Below are 24,045 nucleotides of genomic sequence, written 5' to 3' on the forward strand. Positions count from 1 at the left end.
CTTACAGCCAGGTGAAATTTTTCAGATGCATCATTTTTTTCCAGTTTAAAAAAAAAAAAATGCAGATTCAGGGCAACCAAAATGTTTTGCGAATTCGTGAATTGGCCAAATTGTTTTAGTCGGGGAGGAAAAATAATCAAAAATTGTAGTTAGCCATTTTCAATATGAAACATTTTGATTTTTCATTTCTCTTTTTAGATTTTTATTTAAAAAAGAGTTTTAAAAACTGAAAACCAAAACAAAATGTTTCATTCGAACCCAATCACACCCGCCACACACACTTTTTTGGTTCGGCCAACGAACCAAACATCAGTTCTGGGCATAACTCTATTGCTACTATCCAGTACGGTGCCTCCCAGCCCTGATCAGCTGCATTTAGAACGGTCCCGACTCCTGAGTAATGCTTATTGGAGTGCGCCAGAAAATGGGGTTATTCTCTCCATGGAAAATTTTGACTTTTGATTTAAAAAAAAAGTTGGGTGAAAACAAATGATTTTCAGTTGTTCAGTTTTCCAATAGAAAAAAAATCTAAAATTTTCAAGGAAAGACAACATTTTCTGCAGAACATTTTCATTTATTCAAAGCCACTATTTTCTGTTGGGGACAAAAAGTGTTGATGGAAAATGTCCAACCCTATCTACTGTCACCCATCCAGGGACAGATCCTGCTAGGTGCTGGTGCTCTCAACTCTCATTGCGACAAGTAGGAGTTGAGCACCTCTGAGGATCAGGCCCTAATTGTGGGAAGTGGCCATGGTTGAAAGAAACTAAAAATCTGGTGTCTTGGGTCTCAAGAAGAATAAAATGTATCTCTAGTCTGATATCCACCATTTAACATTCTGGGTGGTTACCAGATCTCTCCCAAGGGGACCCAGCTGGTATTTGGTTAGGAGTTTGTTTTATGAGCTCCCTTTCCCCAACTAAGTACAGTCAACAGTCCATGAAATGTATTACAACTGTCCCCACCTAACCCCCTCCAACCATGACATGCACCATGACTAGGCTGTGAATGGTCTTGAGTGAGCCGGTGTTGCCGACTTTCATCTGAGCGAGGGTAGCACTGGCTTGTGAGTGCTGTCTCCAGCTTGTACATCTATTGGGCTGTAGGAAAAGCAGCTGAGAGTGAGAAAAGCTTCTGAAGACAAGCGGGCCACTGCAATCTCTCTCTAAAGCAGGATCTAAAAAGCAAGACCTCATTGCACTCAGCTAATGGAGTCCCATCAGCCACACCATGCTATGGCAAGAACTGTCCTGTATAGCCCATACATAAAGGGGAAGACCTGTCCTGTAGACCAAAAGGCCGCAGTTCCATCTGCTGCCACTAACTATCTGCAGCCATACAGCTTTGTGCTGCAATATCATCAGACCTTATCCACTAAGCATGGATGGGCTAGGTTGGTACTCAGGTGAGAGCCTCTCCAAGCACACAAGGATGTTGGAGATTCACCAGCTGGGATTCTCCCCTTTTAATCAGGGTTTAAAACACTGACCCCACATCTCCCCAGGCATAATGACCCTGTATATGCTGGTGCCTTCCCCTTTCCAGGCACTGATGATGAAATGTATGTTCTTCTGCTATTGCGGTTTAGTGAACCCATTTGGATAAAATAAGAACTGACCCAACCTTTCACCTAAACCTAGCTGCACGCATATTTGGAAATGTGAAAACATGGGAAATTCTTGATTCAAAACCATCCTAAGTCAGGGAAGTGAAAGGCTCTCAGTTCTTCCCAGCGAAGGGCAAAATTCATTATTACAACCAGAATTGCTTGGCAACTTTGGTACCTTCCTCTCAGACTGTGCAGGATGGAGTGGTCTCTCTTTTCCACCATACAGGAGACCCCTCCAAGCCAAGGTTGAGGCACATGGGCAAACCTGTGTTCAGAAGCTTCCAATACAGTGACCCACGTCGCCCCTGTTCTGTGCAGAAACAGATAATAGGGGACTTCGCTCTCTGGTAAATAATAAAAATGATCTTGATATCGATAGATAACTTTGGTTTCCTGTTTTTCATTTTCACCCAGCTCAGCATTTTCCGAGGCTGGTAGGGATTGGGCAAAGGTTTATTGAAATACTCCAAGAAAGGTTATTCTCTTAATATTTCCACCTCATCTATAATCTGTTCGTATCAGAAACCTCACGAGGAGGCTTGTTCCACTCCCGTTTTGGAGAGTGAAGCGGTTTGGTTAGGTTTGATGTGCAGAGTTTGAGAGGACTCATGGATCGTCTGAGTTTCTTTATGTGTGCCCACTGAGCTGTTTTTATACAAGTCCCTTGTGAGACAATAGCCACCAGAGTGCAGAATGGAAATCTTTGCCTTGGAAGACTACCCTTTTTCCTGATAGCCTTTTTTGTATTGTTATTATTATGTAGCACTGGGATCATGGATATTGTCAAATGTGGCTCTTATTGTCTTTTGTTTTGCATTCTGCTGAGAATCAGGACTGGAATTCAAAAAACAGAGCTAGATTTAAGCACCAGGGGCTGTTGGCTCCTCCTTCCAATACCAGCTCTTGAGGTCAAGAGGGAAGGGTTCCAACTGTTGCAAAAAGACAGATTGTTTTCATTTCAACTCTTAAGAGAGAGACAGAAAAACACAGGACATGATAATATGCTCCTCCTGCTGCCTACCAACCCTGGGGAGGGAACATTTCAAGGAGTTTTCCTATATAAATTGACTAGATTGCTATCGTTTTGGCACACAACAAGAAGAAATGCCATTTCCGCCTGCCCCTATGTCATTTCTGATTGAGAATGACGCGGATCCTAAGTGACCTGACTGCCTTTAACAAAAACAAAATCTCTAGGAAGATAACATGGGCATCATTAAGAACAGCATCTGCGGTTCCACTTCCATAGGATATGGGTATCATTCCTTATGCTCCAGGCAACAAACTGATCAACAAACGGAGACACGGTGCTGACCACAGTCATAGAATAGGGGTCACACTAGGTGGACCAGTGGTCTGATCCCACATGGCAACTGCTGTGATGTTTCTGTTCCAGCTAGGTTCTCTTATGCTGAGCTCCACACAGCAGCATCCAAGTACCTTTCCTCCACATGTGTCGTCCCACTGTATAGTATAGTATAGTATAGACAGGCGCTACGCAATTCCTCTTCAACTTCACTGCTAATGCACGTCTCTTTCCACCAACCGAAAGCAGTAGGGAGGGGAACCCCCTTGTTGCTAAGCACATCCTGAAGAATGTGTGTCTGAAAACCCGTACATCCCAGGAGCTGTGGCGAAAGCGACAACAGAGCTCATAGTATGGTGTAAGGAGCGTATCTGCAAAATGGGCCCTGTTCCCTCTAATGTGTGAGCCAAATCAATCTTATATCCTTAGGACTTGGTTCACCACTGTATTACAGGAGGTCAGGCTAGATAGCTGGTGGTCCCTTCTGGCCTTAAACTCTATGGCTCTACTCCACTCTTGGCTGGTAACTTCATTATCTTCACTGAAGACGGAGGCCAGGTTCAGAGCCTTCTGGAGTCGGATGGATCTGGTGTTCCAATTTAGGACCACCTCTGATCAAAACTGTGCTGGATAATGAAATGGGCTATTGGGAACAATCCAGCACTAGGCAGATAAGACAGATGGGTCTTTTTGAGAACTAGTTGAAAATTTTCCATCAACACTCTTTTTTGATGGGGGGGGGAGAGAAATCAGGTTTTTAATTAAATAAAATTTATATCAAAGGTATCAAAATTTTGATTTGTTGTTGTTGTTATTGAAAAATGAAATAGTTCTGGTTTTGGCTACAACTGTTCAGTATTCAAATCTCCACCAAAAACAATAAATCAAAATCTTCCATGGAGAAATGGAGATTTTTTTTCTCCCTGCAGAAAATGTTGACGAAAATTAAAAAAAAAAATGTATTTTCTGACTACTTCTAGCCTTTCCCCTTTCTTGCTCCTATGATTTTATGGGAGTCACCTTTTCAGAGTCCATCACTAATGGATCTGAACACGCAGATATGACATAAGTTATATAAGCCAGTGGGCATGAGTCTCTCCTCCACGTTGCCCTGCTGGGTCAACTGCACTGAGACACAAGGAGGAACAGCCATATAACCCCTGCACCTCCCTCCTTGACAGTGAAAGCAATTAATCAGATGCCGGAGATCCCAGGAAGCATGGCCTCAGCCACATGAAAAGGGAACTTTGCTGGTACAAGAGGTGCCTGTGATTTAAAGCCACACTAGTCCCATAAGAAGAAATTGTGAAAAACATCTGGACTGGGATTCCGTTAGCTGGCATCATGGGCCCCTGCGACCGCTTTATTAAAGTCACCTCAGCAACATCAATTAAAGGAAAACCCCGGCCAGGTCTCCACCCCATCCCTCCAGACACTTGGCACTCGCCCATCCACAACTCGCTAATCCCCTTTAATCAGACGCTACGCAGCTAGGGACATTTCTCTGTTCAGTGCTCTGAACACGTGGTTAAACCATTTGCCCTGGGCGTGCAAAATGAAGCTTTCAGGCAGGAAATTAAAAAACTTAATTTACAACAGGGCATTTAATCCAGAGCCAGGGTAGGGGATGGGGGTGAGCAGCGGGCGGCGGACACAAGAATCAGTGCTACTGACTCATCTGTATTGCCAAAAGTCTTCCTCTCTCATTTAAGGCCTAGCATGCCACAACTCTCAGGCCTTCCCTACGACCCAAGCATGCTAGGACCCTCCTGAGGGCGGGAGCCTCTGCGGATTAATCTTTTGTGGCCCTGCCAATATTTAATTGGCTATGATGTCAGCCCAGCATGGGATCCTCCTGATCTGACCTGCTCTGCCCACCTGTCTTCCTGGTATCTCAGGAAGAAGATGCATCTCTTAGGAACACCTCTGATCAACACTGTGCAGGGAAAAGGACATGAGATGAGTTATCGGGAACAACCCTGCACTGGGCAGAGAAGACAGATGGGCCTTTCTAAGGGCTAGTTGAAAATTTCCAATCAACACTGTTTTTCAATGGGGGAAAAAGATGATGGGGGAGTGAGGCTTTTATCCCCACAATCCTGAAAGGCCAGGATAACGTAGCCATCTACAAACAAGCCTGTTGTGAAGTCAGAGAGAGAAACAAGGTAGGTGAGATAACATCTTTGATTGGACCAACTTCTGTTGGCAGAGAAGACAAAGACAAGCTTTCATGCTATACAGAGTTCTTCTGTGGGGCGAGGGGTTGGTGGGGGGAACAAGGGGCAAGAGAGGGCTCATTAATGCTTTGCTGTTAATGTTTTGCACAGAGGCAATGGCCCAAACACCTTTGAAACGGTAGCCTCTACTTGCCGCTTGTGCTCTTCCCTAGATCTAGCACTATCCTCGTTTAAAGCCAGGGAAATCAAGGCGGCTACATCAGCAGACTTCCCATCTCAGACCCTTGCTAACCTTGTGTCAATTGGGGCAGCTCCCCTGAAGTCAGCTGAACAACGTTGCTTGCTCCCAGCTGAGAATCCCACCTCATAAATCACTTTTTCTATTCCTCCCGCAGAGCCCTCCACTTGTATTCACAGTGACTCATCACCCAGGGCTCTTCTATTCACCTGTAACAGTGCGGGTTACAAAAAGAGGCATACATATGATGGATGCATTATGCACCTGGAGGGTTGTAATTCTAAAACGAAGCATGTGGTGGACACGTTAGTATTCCATCACTGGACACCTTGGGGATGGGTCCACACGGACCCACATCTGCATGCTCAAACTCACTGCTTCCCATCCAGAGTCTGAAGGGTGCAGCTGCACGGATCTGTCTTGCATCCCCTACTGCCAGAATCCCTGCATAAGATGCACATTGCAGTGCATCCTAGGGGTTACAGGGAAGCTCTGGCTGCCTGGAATTCTTACCAGAGTATCGTCTTTAAAAACAAAACACAACAGTAAGCCGCTCTGCAAGGCTCCACTACGCAGCTCGGCCAAAGGACTGTACGTACACACTCAAATAAGAGCAGCTCCTGCCGACACGTAAATGAAACTCTAAATCAATCGCTGGCAACTGAACTGTAGGACAGTCCCTTCAGCCAAACACTCCAGCAGCTGATCTCGCATTTCTCTCGGTCTGGTTTTCTCCCCAGAAACTCAAACCCAGCTTTCTCCAGCGCAGCGGGAACCTCCCGTGCTACTCCCTGGGAGCACTAACCACACCCTGCAGGAAAGGTGAGGGCAGAGATCGCTGCGGAGAGAACGTGTCGCTTCCAGGCTGAGCCAGGAAAGGAACTTTACGGCTTTGGTTACCCTGAGAATGTTCGCATCGCCCCCTCTGGCTGCAAATGTAGTGCTCATCCCAGGCATGCAGTTCAGGGTCAGGAGATCTAAATATAGTCATGTGGCCAGATTGTCAAGAAGGCTCGGCCCCCTGCTGCTCCCACTGAGAACGATGGAGAATCCCTCCCCTGACATTCAGAACAACGGTTGCTACTGAGCACTTTGACATGATTCGATTTTCAAGTGAGGTGTGAAATCCTGATTCTACTGAAGTCAAGGGCCAAACTCCCATCAACTTCAGTGGGGCCAGGAGTTCACCCTTAGATCGTAAACTTTTGGGGGGCAGGGACTTTTTGTTCCATGGTTGTACCACACCCACTACAGCGAGCTGAGGCTTCTAGGTCCTACTGCAACATAATACATGGGAGCTGCGCTCTTTCAGACAAATCAGGGCTATCGCCAGGTGCATGGATACATTCCTACTGCCGTCTACATTACCAAAGAGTAGATAGAAATGAAGCAAAATGCCTTGGTATCATTTTCCCAACCTTCTTATACTGGTAAAAATAGCTGGATGTTACTAACTAAAAACTGCCTAAAAGACATACCGGGATCATCTTTCCTTGCCTTCTTTTCCTGGCTTATAGCTGTCTAGTTTTATAATATTCCCACTGGGCTTTCCATGCTAGGATGTTTCAGTATCCAGTACCCCAATTTCCATTTGCAACACATGCATGTACTCTAGCTTGCCAAAGTTATTCTTTTTTTCCCCCAGCAAGCTGAGGTATCTACCGTGCTGTTCAGGAAATCCTCTACCTGTTTTCAATTATTTGGTGATATTTAGTGGTTCAAATAGTGCCTTTTCTCTAACAGCACAACGCTCCATGCTCTCCTATTGTTTACACCAGAAGCACAGAGAAAAGCTGTAAAATGACACGGACAACTCAAAGAAGTCACAACGCGTACCGCAGAGACAGGTTCTGTTAACAGAAGAGCATGCTATGTCTTTGTTCCTACAACAAAGGAACAACCTTCAACCTCTTCAAATATAACCAGCAACTTAACCCGGGTGGTTGGAGATGAGAAAAAAAAGTTTTATATTTCACTATTTTTTAAAAGATATAATCTATGAATTGGTGACATAAAATAGAAGGCCTGGGATCGTCTAGTCTGGCCTGCTGGATAAGTGTCATAATTTTCACTCCTACAGGCCAGGATTCTCCTGGGATTTGAATTTCTAGCACTGCCCATATGAGTCATACCAGTAGGCCATAAATAGGCCAATTCAGTGCTCAGTATTATTATTTGTATTATCTCAGCGCCTACAAGCCCCTCCCCCAGAAATCAGGGCCTTCTTGTAGTAGGCACTGTACGGCCAAAAAATGGCAGATTCTCAGCTGGCTGTAAATTTGCCATAGTTCCTCTGAGGTCAATGAAGATTTTGACCATTTACACCAGTCGAGGATCTGTCCCAGAGTAAGATGGTCCCTGCCCTAAACAGTTTCTGGCCCAAATAGACAAGACAAAGGGCGAGAGAGGGAGAAGTATTATACCCATTTTAAAGATGGGGAACTGAGGCACAGAGAAATTAAGTGACTTTAGTCTATGTCATATGGAAGTCTAGGACAGAGCTGAGAAATGAACTCTCCTGAGTCTCATTTCAATGCCTTCACCCTCAGACCGTCCTTTCTCCATCCAGTTTACTGCCTAAACTACTAGGAAAACTCCAGCATGGTAAATATATAAATACTATGGTAGATTTGTGTTTCATAAAACTAAATCTTTAGAAAACCTGATCCAAGAGGAAAGGTTAAAAAAACTGGGCAGGTTTAGTCTTGAGAAAAGAAGACTGAGAGGAGGACCTGATGATAGTCTTCAAACATGTTAAGGGCTGTTCTAATGAGGACGGTGATCAATTGTTCTCTGTGTCCACAGAAGGTAGGACAAGAAGTGATAGTCTTCATCTGCAAAACTCAGTAATAGGCTTCCAAGGGAGGTTCTGGACACTCCATCATTGGAGGTTTTTAAGAACAGATTGGACACACATCTGTCAGGGATAGTCTAGGTTTACTTGGTTCCACCTCAGTGCAGGGGGCTTAGTTTGGTGATTTCTCCAGGTCCCTACATGTCTCTGATTCTATGATCTTTGAGAAGCCTGAAGACTCCCAAGCAGTGTTAGGAGCTTCTTGCTTCTAAAAGAAATAGCAACTCAAAAAAACAGAAAAACTGCACAATGGGCATTTTTTAGTTTAGTTTTTTATTTCTTGCTCCAATGAGGTTCCAGACATGTCCACAGGAAAACCACGACATCATTTTAACTGCTTGTTCAGTGCTCAGCTCTGTTTCAAGGACCTGAAACTGACGAACAATAACCAAGTGGCTGATTACAGCATGCTGCCAACCTCAATGTTTTCCATATATCATCTTTGTATTTTAACGAGTTTTTCCATCCATTTCTCTTTTTTTTTTTTGTCGTCCTCGCCTGCTGCTTTCGCTCGCTCTTCCCACATGTGTGTCTTTTTTCTTTTTTCATACAAAGGTCTCTATTGACAGTTAAAAAAAGAAAAACAGCTTGCAGACTCAGCACATAGCTGAGTGAATTTGACTCCAGTAAGAATCAAAGCTTTGATATAGAATGAGGCAATTGGAAGATGCAGTCCCCAAGAAGCTCTCGGCAGCAAGCTGAGGTTACAAGATGAGGGAGAGGGTTAACGTTCTGCATGGAAAAATGCAACTACCAAATAACTGAAGCTGAACTGAGCAGGACCCAGGTGATGTGGGTGAGCAGAAGAAAGGACTTTGAAGCATTTGCAGCAGTCTCCTTTGGTTGAAGGCACATACCCAATATAGTCCATAGGTTAGGAGGACTCCTACATCCCTTGCTGATGCTAAGTTCTCACGGAGCAGCACACCACCTTCTACCACCTCCGGTTGCCTAGGACACTCCATCCCTGCCTGGTGGACGATGACCTGGCTCTATTATTCACACTTTTGTCACCTCTTGTCTGGACAACAGCAATACAATAGAACTGAGCACGAACTCTCCAGCTCTTAGGAAACTCCAGCTAATACACAACACTGCAGTGCATCTCCTCAGCAGCATGGGAGATGGCACACACATCACACCCATCCTCTGCTCTCTGTGCGGTTCCCTGCAGAATACCGAGGCAAGTCCGAGGGCTCATCCTTATCTTCAAGGTGCTCAGTGACCTGGGCCCAGCATCTCTAAAAGGGCCTAAAGCTCAGAGATGAGGACTATGGTTGACAACTCCGCTCCTCTGGCACAATGGAGCTTCCGACCATCAGGATAAAGCTCATCTGTGCAGGAGACGGAGCTTTCTCGAGGGCCAGTCCCAGACTATGGAACAAATTCGCACAGGACCTGAGGACCATCCCAATCTCACCACCTTCTGCTCCCAGGGCCAGCTACACTTCTCTGACCAGTCTCCTCTCATGTAAAGCACAGAGCAGCATGGATATCTAAAAATAACAAATCTACCCAAAACAAAACCCTACCCAATCACAACTCTCCTCTGCATACACAATTCTCTCCCTGCGGAGAGGGGGAGAGAGAGAACAAACCACTTGTGGCGGACGTTTGTCACATAGCTTAATGCCCAACTGGAAGGTGCTCAGATACCAGTGATCAGAGTGGGATAAGAACTGCATTGGTTTATTCATTGTAGTTCTGGGCATTTTTCTCTCTCTCCTAAAAGCACCATGCTGAATCCTAGCCAAGATTTCTAAGTCACTACAGCAGCTAAGGGATCAATCCTGCAACGCCTGGAAACACGGGGCACTCACTGCTCCAAGTCAAGTAAATGGGAACTGAGGACACTTGGTACCTCCAGAAAGTTGCTCAGCATCTTGTAAGATTGGGTCCTTAAAGCACCCAGGGTCTGATCCAAAGCCTCCTAAAGTTAACGTGAGTTTCTCTGTTAGACTCCAGTGGGCTTTGCATCAGGCCTCAATGCAATCCTAGTTAAAGGCCCGGTCTTGCAAGCTGTTACTCATCTATCTGACCCTGCCGTCAGTGGCTGTATTGCTACTGATGCCAGCGTCTGCTGAATCAGATTCTTAGTCCTTGTTTTACCCCCAAAGAAATCCAGAGTGTAATGCCACCCCTCTAGGTGGGTCATCCGCAGGGGGCACTTGGGACTTCTGGATCTGAATGCAAGAGCCTCTACTGTCTGACCTACAAAACCCAGCTCTCCTCCCCAAGGCTGCAGCAGGCTCATCAATCCCAGAGGGTAACAGAGAGCCACTCCAAGCTGGCGTGGGCTTTGTGAGTAGAAGATTGCAGGGTTGGGCTTTCAGTTTGCACTAGCTCCATTCCTCGTGTTCACGCTAGGACCCCCGCGAGGCACAGAGAATGAGGCGCCTGCATATGTTACAGCAGGAATACTCAGCCCTTGGAATACTCTTCTCGCCTGAAGCCCACTGAGAAACTACGGAAATTCTTGGAGTGCGATGAGCCTCTTTCTCCAGCTCTGCCCCAGCGCGCAGAATTGCCAGCGATAGCCTCCTTCTACCAGGGGTGGTGTAGGGAGGCTATCAGGAGCACGCTGGAGGAAGAGCTGATAAAGATAAAACAGTCCAGATCTTCCAAAGGCCTTTTCTAGGTCAGAAAACAATCCAGAGTACACATGCCCACTTAGCATATACCCCCAGGCCTGGATACAGAGCCCTACGGATCTTCAGCAGCACTTTTTAACAGCTAAAAGCGTCTCCATCTGTGCCACAAGACCTTCCGCTGGACTTCGGGTGGAATTCACCCCCATGCAGGGAGACAGCAGGGGCCTATGCATCAATACAGTCCCCCCAAATGAGGGTTTCAGTGGTACATGGGCCTTGTGAAAGCTCTCTGCACAGGACTGAATGTCACCCCTACTGACTCCAAGGGTTTAGCAAAAGTCCCAACCAAGACTTGAATATCTTCCAACAAGCTCATGAATTAAGACCTTTTAAAGGGCCCGTCTGTGCCGAAAGCTTTCCAAACCACCCCCCCCCCCCCCCCACACACACACACACATACGCACACCACCAGGACAAAAGACGGTTCAGTGCCTTCCAATTTGCTATTCTTGCCAGTTTTCCAGCTACAGCCTAGATGGGTTACGTTGGAGAGAAATTGTGATCTAAAAAAATAAAAATAAAAAGCCGTAGTAATTCAAGCAGCTCAAAGGGCAACAGCGGCTCTGACCCTGGGACTCAGCGAAATAGTAAGGAATTTGAAAGCGCTGTCATTTATGTTCAACGAGCACAGCTTTGAATGAAACAAAGGGAAAAAGAGATCCCTCTTTATTATATGGGAGCGTCCCTAGGGACTCCCTCAACAGCAGGTCAACTGATCACAATGAGCCAATGAGGAAATCCTCCTTCAGAGGACCCCAGACACAGTTGGATTCTTTCTGCATGACTCATAGGATGAGTCACTGTCCTTGACTAGCAATGAGCATTTCCCTTTTATAAAAAGAGCCATGGGGTGTACATGTGGGATGCGATGCCATAGGGGGAAATCCCCTCTAGAATTCTGTCCTGGATTTTGGAACAGCCACAGGATAGACGCCTCCTCACCCCAAGAGACTCCGTCCCAGGTTTTACGCCAAGTGCAGGCCAAGACGGGGCTTTGAGGGTTTCATCCGTGTCCTGTGCTTACTCATGCAGTGCAGCCATGATTGGTAAAGCTCAGATTGCATAGCTCAGTAGTGAGTCCCAGGGCTTTGAATAAAGGCGCTCCTGGTAACACAAGATAGAACAGGGAAGTCCTGGCATCCCAAAAGCTAGAAGAAAACGGTCTTTTTGTAAATGTATACGCTGGGACAAACTTGTGGCTGTGCATGTGCACGTGTCTAGTGCATGCACATCAGACACACACCAGGGTTTTCCCCCTTTTTAGGGCTTGTCTACACTTCAAAAGACAATTCGGATTAAGGTAGCGTGTGAATTTAAATCACAATAGCTGTTCTGGGAGAACGCCATCTGTGGACACTCATATTTCGGAAGAAGAGTGCCTTTTCTGGTTTAGCTTCATCCACTTGGAGTACCTACTCTGGAATAACGCCATATATAGACAAGCCCTTATTCTCCCTTTGACATGCACAACAACCGGGACAACAAACACAACTGTGCCACGAGGCTAGGATACCAAATCTAACCTTCAACGCTGCATGCTTGCAACCCACAGACACCACAAACAGAACTAGAGAACTGATCACTCTGGATATTTTGCAAAGGAAAATACATCATGGACCCTTTCCTCCTTTAGGAGCCTCCTGCAAACAGATTTATTAAGACAGGCTGACAATCCCTACTCCAAGTTTCCTTCTACACATGTGCACATGCTCTCTCTCTCTCTCTCACACACACACACACACACACACACACACACACACACAGAGCTAAATCATGGAATTAAAGAGATGCTGCCTAACTTCAGCATTCATTCACCCCATTTGCATCATTCCTCTTCAGTGGGTTTTTTCCACACACACACACCCCCATATACCTGTTTGCACAAGGTTTAGCTAGACTATAAGCGCTGGAGTGGAAATCTCGTTCTCCATTCTGATTTCACTTGCACTGGAACAAACTGGCAGTAACTCCCTTGCATCCGAAGAAGTGGGCTGTAGTCCACGAAAGCTTATGCTCTAATAAATTTGTTAGTCTCTAAGGTGCCACAAGTACTCCTGTTCTTTTTGCGGATACAGACTAACACGGCTGCTACTCTGAAACTTGACATCAATGGGGCTACAGCAATGGAAAACCAATGCAAGAGAGATCTGAATCAGGCCCCTTGTCTTCATATTCATCTAAAGTACTTAGCACATTGTTGGCTCACTACAAATAATAATTAATATCTGGAGGAATTAAACATGCCCCCACATCATCCCAAATTAACATTAAACGCCTTAATTTCATTTTTAGTTAAGAGATCTAGTTTATTCCTCCAAGGCGATTCTCAAAACTCTCCCCATGCCTTCCCTTACCTTTGTCCCCATTTTCCTGTTTTAGGTTGTAAAAACTGTTCAGGGCAAGGAATGCGTCTTGTGAATTTATGGGGCCGTACTAATGATTACTACTAACAACCATCCTGTGGGCAAACAAGGCTGTTCAAGTACAAAGCCATCATGTCTGCAACTTGCACCAAACGGAACAAGGATCTCATGTCCCTGGAAGGATGTTTCTCCTGTCTGCAAGGCCCCTAGGTTACGACACTTGTGTTTTTTCCTCTTCCTCTGCCTGGGAGCTCAACACCCAGGGCAGAGCTTGTTTCAGCAGCTGTGTGGTTGGAAAGCTGCCCATCAAAGGACCTCACTGCCCTCGCACTTAAGATCAGTGTCAATCACTGAAGTCAGTGGAGCCACACTATGGTGCATAATGAGAGAAGAGAACTAAGATGTTGGAGGTCGCTGGCCTCTGCCACTTGACGGGTCTCACCCTGGCAATGGACCCCAACCTAGACCACAAAATATTGTCATTGGAGCTGGCTTTCCAGATTTTTGAGATTTTTTTTTCACCCCAAAAGATGGTTGCCAGTTTTTTCAACTAGCAGCAATAACAAGAATGATAATAGAATCTGCATCACACACCTTCCATTTGTGGGTCACAAAGCACTTCACAAACATCGATTAAGTGTAAGTTTTTAATGGTGAGGGTAATTACCAACTGGCACCATTTTACCAAGGGGCGTGGTGGATTCTCCATCACTGGCAATTTTTAAATCAAGATTCAACGTGTTCCCAAAAGATCTGCTCTAGGAATTATTTGGGGGAAGGTCTCTGGCCTGTTATACAGGAGGTCAGACTAGATGATCACAATGGTCTCTTCTGGCCTGGGGATCTCTGGATTACTGAGCTCCCACATTCCCTCCCACATGGCTTGCAAGGAAGGTAAAAAAACCATCCCAGCCCTTTTGAAAATGGATAAAACGGAGCACTCAGGGACTACGACTGGGATTTTGAAATTCAATGGGAGACAGATGTCTAAACCTCTTAGGACGCTTTGGAAATCCCAGTTGGGATGACGTGGCCACAGAGCAAATCAACGGCAGACTCGGAAATGGAATCCTGACTCCCAGTCCTATGCCCTGTATGCCCACTCTACCATTCCATCTCTACAGGACACTGTTCTGCCCACTCTCCAATCATGAGCGACATAGGGCACTTGCTGGCATTGTTCTTAAATTATTCCTGCATTTGATACTTGTCTACAGCAGAGTGACCAGATGTTCTGTTTTTAAAGGGACAGTCCTGTTTTTTGGGACTTTTTCTTATATAGGCGCCTATTACCTCCCACCCCATGTCCCGTTTTTTCGCAGTTGCTATCTGGTCACCCTAGTCTACAGTATACATGCAAACACATACAATGAATTAAATAACTACAGGGTCCCAGAGTAGTCAATAATGTAGTAAGGAAGAATAATTCCCTTCTTTGCAGGAATCACTGGGTGAAATTCTAAGCCCTGTGTGATGCAGGAGGTCAGAGTAGTTATCCCTGCTGGTCTTAAAAATCTATGGCTGAGATTTTCATAGCCAACGAGGAGATTTAGACACATGGTCCCCCCCCTTGAAATGAATAGGTACGGTGCATTCATATTTCTTAAGTGGCTTCGGAAAAATCTCTGCCTAACAATCTATGCACAATCATCATACTGACAGTACAGACAGACAGGTTCATGCTGTCTAAAGACAAATCTGTTAGAAGTGCCAGCAGGTGTCCCATCCAACAGGAAGGAATGCGTATCGTAGGGGAAAAGTGATCTTTTTATTTATTTATTCACTGTTATTACTCAGAGTACCTGAAATCTTAAAACAAACTCGACACTCACAAATATTTACTGATATATTATGCTTTATGGACCAGAACAAACTGAAATCAATAAGAATCTGTCCATTGACTTTAATGGAAGCTGGATCAGGCATTCTGAGAACGGATGTTCCTATCACTAACATTAAACTTCTGCTCCAGGAAGTATACTTAAACTTTGGACAAAGATTAAAGTGAGGTGACAGGGGAGAGGGAGAGAGACAGACGTAGGAAATAAATTGCCAAATCTCCTATTTTTAAAAACAGACCAAAGAGCCGTTTCCTGGAAAGTCTGCTCTTATAGATTTATTTCTCAAGTCCAGACAGAAACCTTGGATTATCTAAGCCATGTGTCTATAAACGGGTACTTTCACTAATGCAGAGGTAGTGGAGTAAATATGCCACATCTGTGTATTTTGCTTATTCACATCTGTTTTTATGCCAGTGCCTCCCTCTGAAAAAAAAAATTCGAAGAGGCTGTGAGGCTTTATGTACTGTTTCTTTGAATCTATAGCCAGAAGACATGCAGCGTGAGGCAGTCTGGAGGCAGGCACTCTACAATGAAGAAGAGAAAGGGACAGCTTAGGGATAATGCTGATTTCCTTATCTTAATAAAGCTCCTTATGAAGTGTTGGAGGAAAGCCTTTAGTTCTGTGATTCCTTACTATTGTCACATGACAAAGGGCTAACTCCACTTTCGTTTATTTACAGGCCTTCAGACTTTACCAGACACACCAAAATCTCCTTTCTTAATATATATTTCAAGATCCACAGGAAAAAAGATGAATCCAGACACAGTAACTACAGTGTGTTACATGGATTGCCAGGGATAGTACAGATGTTTATATGCACCACACAGAGAGAGAAATACCACACACAACACATCCTATGACATTTCAAGCAGTGGGTGATACCTGGTTAATAAGGCAAGTTTGATTCTGACCAGCCCCAGGATAGAAACGTATTTTATGCCATCTTCGGGACTTTCCAAAAAGCCACATGATTCCTCTACAAAAAGCACTTTTTTGTGGTGGCTGAAAGAACCTCCTTTATCTTCAAAGCTGTTAATCCTCATACCAGTGCCACAAACTGGGAATCTGAGCTCACCTCCATGGCTTCCTTTCTTAGTGCACACACCCACTCTTATCCTTTCATCTCTCACATCTGGATCCCTGGCACATAGCACAAGGGTATGAAAAGTAAGAAAATGGGAACCACATTATCAACTCATGCCAAGACTTTTAACTGACAGATGTCTGCGGCAAACAGACTACCACTATTCTGCGACCTGTCAGAGTAACCAGGAGGCACCACGCCAATCTAATGATTCGCTTCAATTGCTTTGTGTGTTAAAAAGAAAACCACTAAGGGAGAGTTTTTATCCCTTTAAACAAGAAGGTTTGGGCCTTTTTCCCATAGTAAGGATTCATATTCCCTTTGCAGTTCCCTTCTGTTGGTCCTAACAGTGCCATTATTTCTGCATGCCCTAGGTGTAAGGGCAAAATACTTTTGTTTATAGGATTAACCTTATTATTAAAGGGCTTTTCATCCAGTAGGAAATAGTGTTGCAGATCTAGGATAATTGTACCCAAAATGACTCATCAGCCTTCAAACCACAAGGAGGAGAAATCAGCTCGAAAGCGTAAAGGATCCAGTACTGACGGCTAAAAGGCCCTGATTAACAGGCCTGCTTGCAGCACAACACCGACAATTCCAAGTACATTTAGTGGAGAAGGAGCAATGCCCTTTCAGCGCTGGTTTTCAGTGCTTTCTCCAATCCCATGTCGAACGTTTATCCCTCGTCATTTAGGGCCAAGGGGAAAATAATGATGCTGGGGCCTAATAACGCCAAATACGGAGTGTGCGCAATTTCCATCAATTTTGTTGGGCGCTGAGGCCACTCGGTAGCTGGCAGAATTGGCCCCTTGGTTATGGCATTGACACTGTATTTCACCCCATGTGCCATTCTAAGTGACAATGGGAAAGAGACCACTATAGGGAAGGGGGAGTGGTTTGAGAAGCGTCTGCATCCTGCCTTTGGAATATACACGGTTTCACTGAATAAGGGATGCTAGTCAGCTGATTCAGATGCGTCCCTGTCAACTTCTGAATGGGGCATGTACTACTGTAGCTTATTAAAAAAATATATATATATCCATAAAGTTCTGTTCCAAGGTGGTATAATTCTCCCCCTTCTCAAGAAACAAGTCACAAACAACAAGACCACAATGCACGTTTTCCATTGGACATCAGAACTGTCGCCTGACATCCATTCCAGACTAACAGGGTCATATTTCTCCTGGTTTAGCCACTCCTATCCTTTTCAACTGGAAAAATATTAAACTGTCCTAAGTGGCCAGAGACTAAGAATATTTTCTTAGCTCATTCTAGATTAATGTAAACAGCCAAGGGGAGAAGCAACAGATGGTAACAAAATACTTAATAATTTCCAGCATTTTTATTTCTTTTCAAAGACCATGCTGTGCATTCTTATTACATTTTTCTCCACCACTAAAGGAAATGGCTGTTTCCAAAAATATTCGCCCAGAAACCTGATTCACTTTTATGAGGATCTGTAAAAATAAAGAGAGACTCCAACTTTGTCTGTCAGTTAAATTTAATGTGACACCACTTGTAAAAAAACAGGGGTCATTGTGGCTTGGACAGGAATCACTGAGACAGCCCAGCTCATGTCACTTATGGCCTGGCCTCTAGAATAAATCAAGGTCTGCAAATAATTTTCTTTTCCCCCTTGAATAGCAGAGGTGTATTTGCTCCCGAGCAGGACAACGGAGAAGTGAGTTTTCACTTCATTGCATTTTATTTCAGTTTTATTTTAGTCCTTTTAAGAAACTGGGATTAAATAAAAGGGGGAAGAGAACTTAACTGCGGTTGGGGGGAAGTTAACCAGATAAAAGAACATTAGACGTTGCCTTTAAATGACCAAATCTGGCTCCTCCCACATTTGAGTAATCCAATATCATACCAGGAAGCTCCCTGGGAACATTCAAGACCTTTCACTTCAGAGAGAGATGCTACTCAGAACAGCAAGATTTCTATACACTGACCGTGATAGATGCATGGAACCTCCTAGTCCATAATGAGTTTTAGATGGACATACCTCCACGCTCCTGATCCAAATCTCCCTGAAGCCAATGAGTAGTCTCCCTAAAAGCACTCCAAAGAATATAGAGACTGACCGTATGTCTAAGCTGCTAGGACACTACTGAAATACATCCCTGGCTAGTTGCCCTGCAACAGGACTGCAAAAACTTTGTATTCTTTCCATTTACATTTCTGAAATTGACAAGGATTTAGCAGTCTACAAATGGCAAAAGAAGGTAGTACAATGGCCACTGATGTACCATCCGAGGAGCTGCCTGCTTTAAAAGAGGATGGTCCCAGAAAATATTCTTTCCTCTATCCAAATATGAAGATGGACATCAGATCCGGTCCCTATCCAGCCAAAGACCATTGCTCCAGGTCATAATCCAATAGATTGCAATGCAATAGAACATCTGGGAGTCGCTCTGAGGTGATATTAGTTTTTCCGCCACTGAGGTTCAATCTATAGATATTTATCTTTCAATAAAGAAAATATTTTCTCTCTCACCTAAGAACTTTTTCTTGCAATTTTTGACAAGTCCCTTGCCTCCTTTTTATAAATAAGTCCTCTTGGGTTAGAACGAAGAACCTTGAAATGACAATAGTTGATCATTATTCTGTTATGGTCTGAATCCCCCACGGCTTGTCTTGGTAACACATAATGTGCCAAATAGTGGTTGGGCTTCCAAAAGAACTTATGTAAACTTCAGAATTAAGGCTGAAGCTAAGACAGGCTGTATTAAATGCTTTTGCTAGTCAGTAACATTGGAATCTCAGTTTGACATTAGCTGCCACCCCTTCAGTTGGCCCTAACTGTCCTGCAAAACTCCATCATGGTTCCTATCTCGCCTTTTAAAATCATCAAAGTGGCTTTGCCCCCAAACCTCCTCTTATTCTTCCTCCCACAGTACTAGAAAAGGAAATCTACTAAAGAGCAATATTTATTTCATTCGCAGACCACAAACCTCTGCAGATACCCTTTAGAGCCTCAGTAGTAAGTACTCTCTCACTTCTTATCACACTGTCTGTACTCGGCTAGCTTGATTATCACTTCAAAAGTTTTTTTTTTTTTTTTTCTCTTAATTAATTGGCCTCTCAGAGTTGGTAAGACAACTCCCACCTGTTTATGCTCTCTGTATGTGTGTATATATATCTCCTCATTATATGTTCCATTCTATATGCATCCGAAGAAGTGGGCTGTAGTCCACGAAAGCTTATGCTCTAATAAATTTGTTAGTCTCTAAGGTGCCACAAGTACTCCTGTTCTTCTTTTAGCCTCAGTAGAGTTAAACTATTGTAAGTTCAAAGAACTTTCAAGGTAGATCCATCAGTATTGATCTATCCAGCCTATGCATTCCAGAGTTAATAATTGTGAAAGCCAGTATTAAAATTAACCAAAAAAAAACTTCTCAAAAAGTAAGTAACAAAATCAAGTACTCAGTCCTCCTTTTCTATAATGCAAAAAAGGTGACACCTGGAGCTGTTGTTGTTTTTGTCCCAACTGTTGCATTTTGTAGTTTCTCCTTTACCAAACCCAGCAACAGTAATTTGGGGGGGGCGGGATGCAAAACGGAGTTAACAAAAGTACAGGCAGCATACAACAGAGGGCGTACGCTTTCTAAGTTTCTAAAAGCAAAGTTTGCAAAAGTTTTTTGCACTGAGATCTCTTGCTTTGATCCGGGAGAGAAGAGAACCGATTATTTCTTGACAAACGTTTGCTCTCTTCCAGCAGAAGAGACGTTTAAAATGAATTCAAAATAGCTGTATAGCGAAACAACACAAGTCACTAAAAATACATTTTGATTCCTTTTTTTAAGTGTGCCTGGCAAGTGGCAGATCTGTTTTAAGGAGAGAAAAAAAAGGATTGTGTTTTAAGTTTTTCCCTTTTATGGGCCCCCTGACAAATGGCATTCACAGGACTTAGGCAGCTAAAACATTTTTTTTTTTTTTTTGGAATGCATTCGGTAAGAAAAGACAAATGTTTTGCAAAGCACAATAGGAAGCAAGCTTTTCTTTTTTGTTACAAGTTTTCTGAAGTCTTCAGTCAGCTCACCCATATATTTGCTCCAGACATAGATGACATGAACATTAGTCAACAGCAATCATGTTTTAACAAGGCTAAGTTAAACAAGGGAGAGAGAAAGCGATTTCTGTAGCCTGAAGGCAAACTATTTATTAAGGACACAAAGAACGCATATAAACAAAAGCGCCTTACCTGCTTTGCTTTGAGAAATTGCATAGAGGAGAAATATTGCTATAGTTTTGGTCCTTATCCAACTTCTTCTTTTCCACCTTGTGTGTGTATCCATGGTCCACAATAAAAGGGGGATCAGCTTGGGGGGATTGAGCAAATGCTCACACAACCTTAGGTCTGGGGTAGAAAAATCAAAGGAAAAGGCTCAGATCCCCCGCCCCCCAGAAGAAGCAACTTTTATAAGGCCATGAACTGGACGTTTGTGTTTGATTGGTATTAACTAGGATGAGGGTCTGAACTTGCTCTGTTACTGTATTTTTGTTTTGGCTTGTCTTGCTTTCTTGGTATAGCAGGTCCTTCTTCGCTTCCCTTCCGTCTCTCCTCCTCCTCTTGGTCTGATTCTTCTCGGGCTCCCCTCTCAAGTGATGTCCCCCTTCCCCTGACTAATCGAGGAGTGGAAACTTTTTTTTCTTCCCTTCTTCTTTTAAAGCAGATGCGAGAGATTGTCAATCGAGATCCAATGCAGCAAATCAGAGTTTAGGAGGCTGCAGGGCTCTGCCCCCTTCCACTGGAGTCCAGGAGAAACGGGGGGGTGGGAAGAGGGAAAGAAGTTTTTAAAAGAGAGAGAGAGAGAGAGAAATTGAATGTGTGGCATGGGGCGATTTTTCTTCCTCCCTTCCTTTGGCAGCCTTGATTTCTTTCCCCGTCTATCTCCAACCAGATCCGAGAGCTGCACAGGAGGCAGGTCCCAGCGGCAAGTTTGAATGTGCAGCCAAAGACAGGAAATCGAGCTGTTGCAAACAAAGTTGCTGCTGTTTTGGGCTCTTTTGCTAATGGAGCCATTTGAATTCAAGGAGTTTCCAGTCCGAATCTATCAGTGCATTGGAGATGTTGCAGGGTTGCTTTGTTTGTTTTTCAGCCCCGGCACCAGGAGTCCAAAGGACCTACAAGAAGTCTAGAGATTTTTTAATTCCTGGTTCAGCGTTTCTTGATTCTTTGTGCTTCTTGGGACCAGAGGTAAATAGTGTTAGAGCAAAAACACATGGGGGAGAGGGATAGCTCAGTGGTTTGAGCATTGGCCTGCTAAACCCAGGGTTGTGAGTTCAATCCTTAAGGGGGCCACTTGGGGATCTGGGGCAAAATCAGTACTTGGTCCTGCTAGTGAAGGCAGGGGGCTGGACTCGATGACCTTTCAAGGTCCCTTCCAGTTCTAGGAGATGGGATATCTCCAAAAAGAAACAACATTGCAATGGCATAATAAAAAGCAATATTTTCAGATCAGTTGTAAAAGATTGGTTGGCAACAGGTTAACCAGGGAGTGGGTGGAAGGTGAATGGGGATGTTGAATGGAGGAATTAGAGAGAGAAGGTGGCCAAGGTAATATCTTTTATTGGACCAATTTCTGTTGGTGGAAGAGACAAGCTTTCAAGTTTACACAGAGCACTGGCCCGGGTAAGCTTGACTCTTTTGCCAACCAAGTTGGCCCAGTAAAAATTAGGACCTTGTCTCTGTAATATTTTGGGCCCAACAGGTAATCAACAACCCTGCAAACAACACCTGGGGAAATGGTTATTGCCAACCCAGCACAGTTATGAGCTGAACAACTAAGTGAGCGTGTGAAACCTCAGCCACCAAGTTCAGCGTGGCCAGACCCTCGTTGGCAAATGGACTGAGGAAGAAGGAAAACTTTGAAACACTGTTAAAGGCATTAAAGCTTTTACATGCCCTTAGGACTGCACTTATTACAGTTTGCCACTATATCCAACACAGGGCTCCTCCACTCCCACTGCTGGGGGGACCACAGTTGTGTCTGTGCCCACTGGGTGCAATCCAATGACCAAACTCCCATTGATTTCAGTGGGGCCAGGATTTCACCCACAGACCCTGGGACGGACCTGTTTGGAGATCTCACCCTTTGTCTCCATGATCTCACTATATCCTATATCATTCTAAAGCTTCTCAACTGTCCTGGGTCATCATCGCTGGCCAGTTTTATGGTTTTCGTCGTCCTCTGGCAAACCTCCCATCGATTTGCTGGTGTGTGGAGTGGACCCTTCTGTACTGGACTCAAATCTTGCTTCTCTATCTAAGTATTGAGATGGTCCCTGACTTTGCAGTAATTATGCAATACTGGTTTGTTGACCTGCAGTTTATAGAGTTGGTCAACTTGGTGGTAATTTTGCTGTTGGTAGTGTAGTTCATGCATTTTAGAGCACTCAGCTAGGAGCCAGGACTTCTAGGATCTGTTCCAGATTCATGTGCTCATGGACATGTCACTTAACCTTCGTGCCTCAGTTTACCCATTGGGCACATTAAGAGGTTTAGCTACTTACTGTTTGTAAAGCTCTTTCCAGCATGAAAGGGGTTGGGTAGTGCCAAGTATTATTAATGGTTCAGATGGTCCCCTCCAGCCCCACAGGCAGAAAACCCACCCGATCTACAGGAGTAAGGAATGGGAAAGTAGTGATTCCCCCCCCACACACACATCTTAGAGAAAGTGCCTCTACACAGACTGGATCAGTGGGAAAGGGCTGGCAGGTAGTGAGGTTGATAAGATAGCAGCTCTCTAGGGTATTATCTTCCACTACCAAACACAAATGGATTATGTCAGCATTCATGTATCTGCTTTACCTTTCTACAAGTGACCCCTCCCTAAGGAAGCTTCAGGGGAGGAACCACCAGTATGACTCACAGGCAATATACTGTCCAGAGGGTTCCTGTGAGAACCATGAGCCAGTGATGGGAGGTAGGACTTGTGCACGCATCCCTTAAGATCATGTGCAGTTTGAGGGATCTCATGGTTTAGGGAGCGTAATCCTATGCACCTGAAGGAATCATCACTTTCTTGTCCCCTAATTAGGAAAGCCCTGTGTAGAAGGTGAGATGGTCCATCATTATTGCACAGATAGAAAATAAGCCAGATTTCCCTATTTCAGAAGGATGACCCCTAGCCCATGCAAGGAGTTACATAAAGGTTCTAGCACCTGGGTTGTTTTTCTTTTGTGGTGGTGGAGGGGGTTATAATATTTTTGGCCAGATTAAAGCTTAATTTAGACACCCACAGCAGCTGTTTGTCAATTGGGGTCTGTTTTTAGCCTGTGTTACAGCTGGCTTGACTCAAAGTACAAAAAGGTCAAGTGACTTGCCTGAGGTTCCTAAGAGAGTCAATGGCTCATTCCAGATTAGGGGGTGGGACATTTCTGGTTTGCAGTCCTCTGGCCGTAATTATCAGAGTGCTGATTAGACCACACTGCCTCCTTTGAGAGATACTTAAAATCTTAAGAACATAAGAATGGCCGTACTGGGTCAGACCAAAGGTCCATCCAGCCCAGTATCCTGTCTACCGACAGTGGCCAATGCCAGGTGCCCCAGAGGGAGTGAACCTAACAGGTAATGATCAAGTGATCTCTCTCTTGCCATCCATCTCCACCCTCTGACAAACAGAGGCTAGGGACACCATTCCTTACCCATCCTGGTAATAGCCATTAATGTACTTAACCTCCTTGAATGTATCTAGTTCTCTTTTAAACCCTGTTATAGTCCTAGCCTTCACAACCTCCTCAGGCAAGGAGCTCCACAGGTTGACTGTGCGCTGTGTGAAGAAGAACTTCCTTTTTTTACTTATTACTCTCCTGAAAGGTTTTTAGCTGCTAGGGCAGGGAGGTTCTGGAACAGCCACCCAGTAGGAAGAGTGGGGGCAAAAAACCTCATTTTAAAATGGACCATGATACATTTATG

At 44.4% G+C, this 24,045-nt stretch overlaps 1 protein-coding gene across 2 annotated transcripts in view; it reads right to left on the reverse strand.

The window, feature by feature from the left end:
• The window catches only part of COL5A1 (collagen type V alpha 1 chain), a 244,922-nt gene extending 223,970 nt beyond the window's left edge, over positions 1 to 20,952 (reverse strand). Inside the window, exon 1 of one of the 2 annotated variants that reach the window (XM_054007167.1) lies at positions 20,329 to 20,952. In XM_054007167.1, coding sequence (XP_053863142.1) covers positions 20,329 to 20,422 — 94 coding nt within the window. In that variant the 5' untranslated portion in view covers positions 20,423 to 20,952. The remainder of the gene's footprint in view (positions 1 to 20,328) is intronic. The other variant, XM_054007166.1, reaches the window with a different exon arrangement.
• Positions 20,953 to 24,045: the final 3,093 nt, after the last annotated feature.

Source organism: Malaclemys terrapin, chromosome 17 (genome assembly GCF_027887155.1).
Source record: "Malaclemys terrapin pileata isolate rMalTer1 chromosome 17, rMalTer1.hap1, whole genome shotgun sequence".
In the NCBI taxonomy this organism is placed as follows: Eukaryota; Metazoa; Chordata; order Testudines; family Emydidae; genus Malaclemys; species Malaclemys terrapin.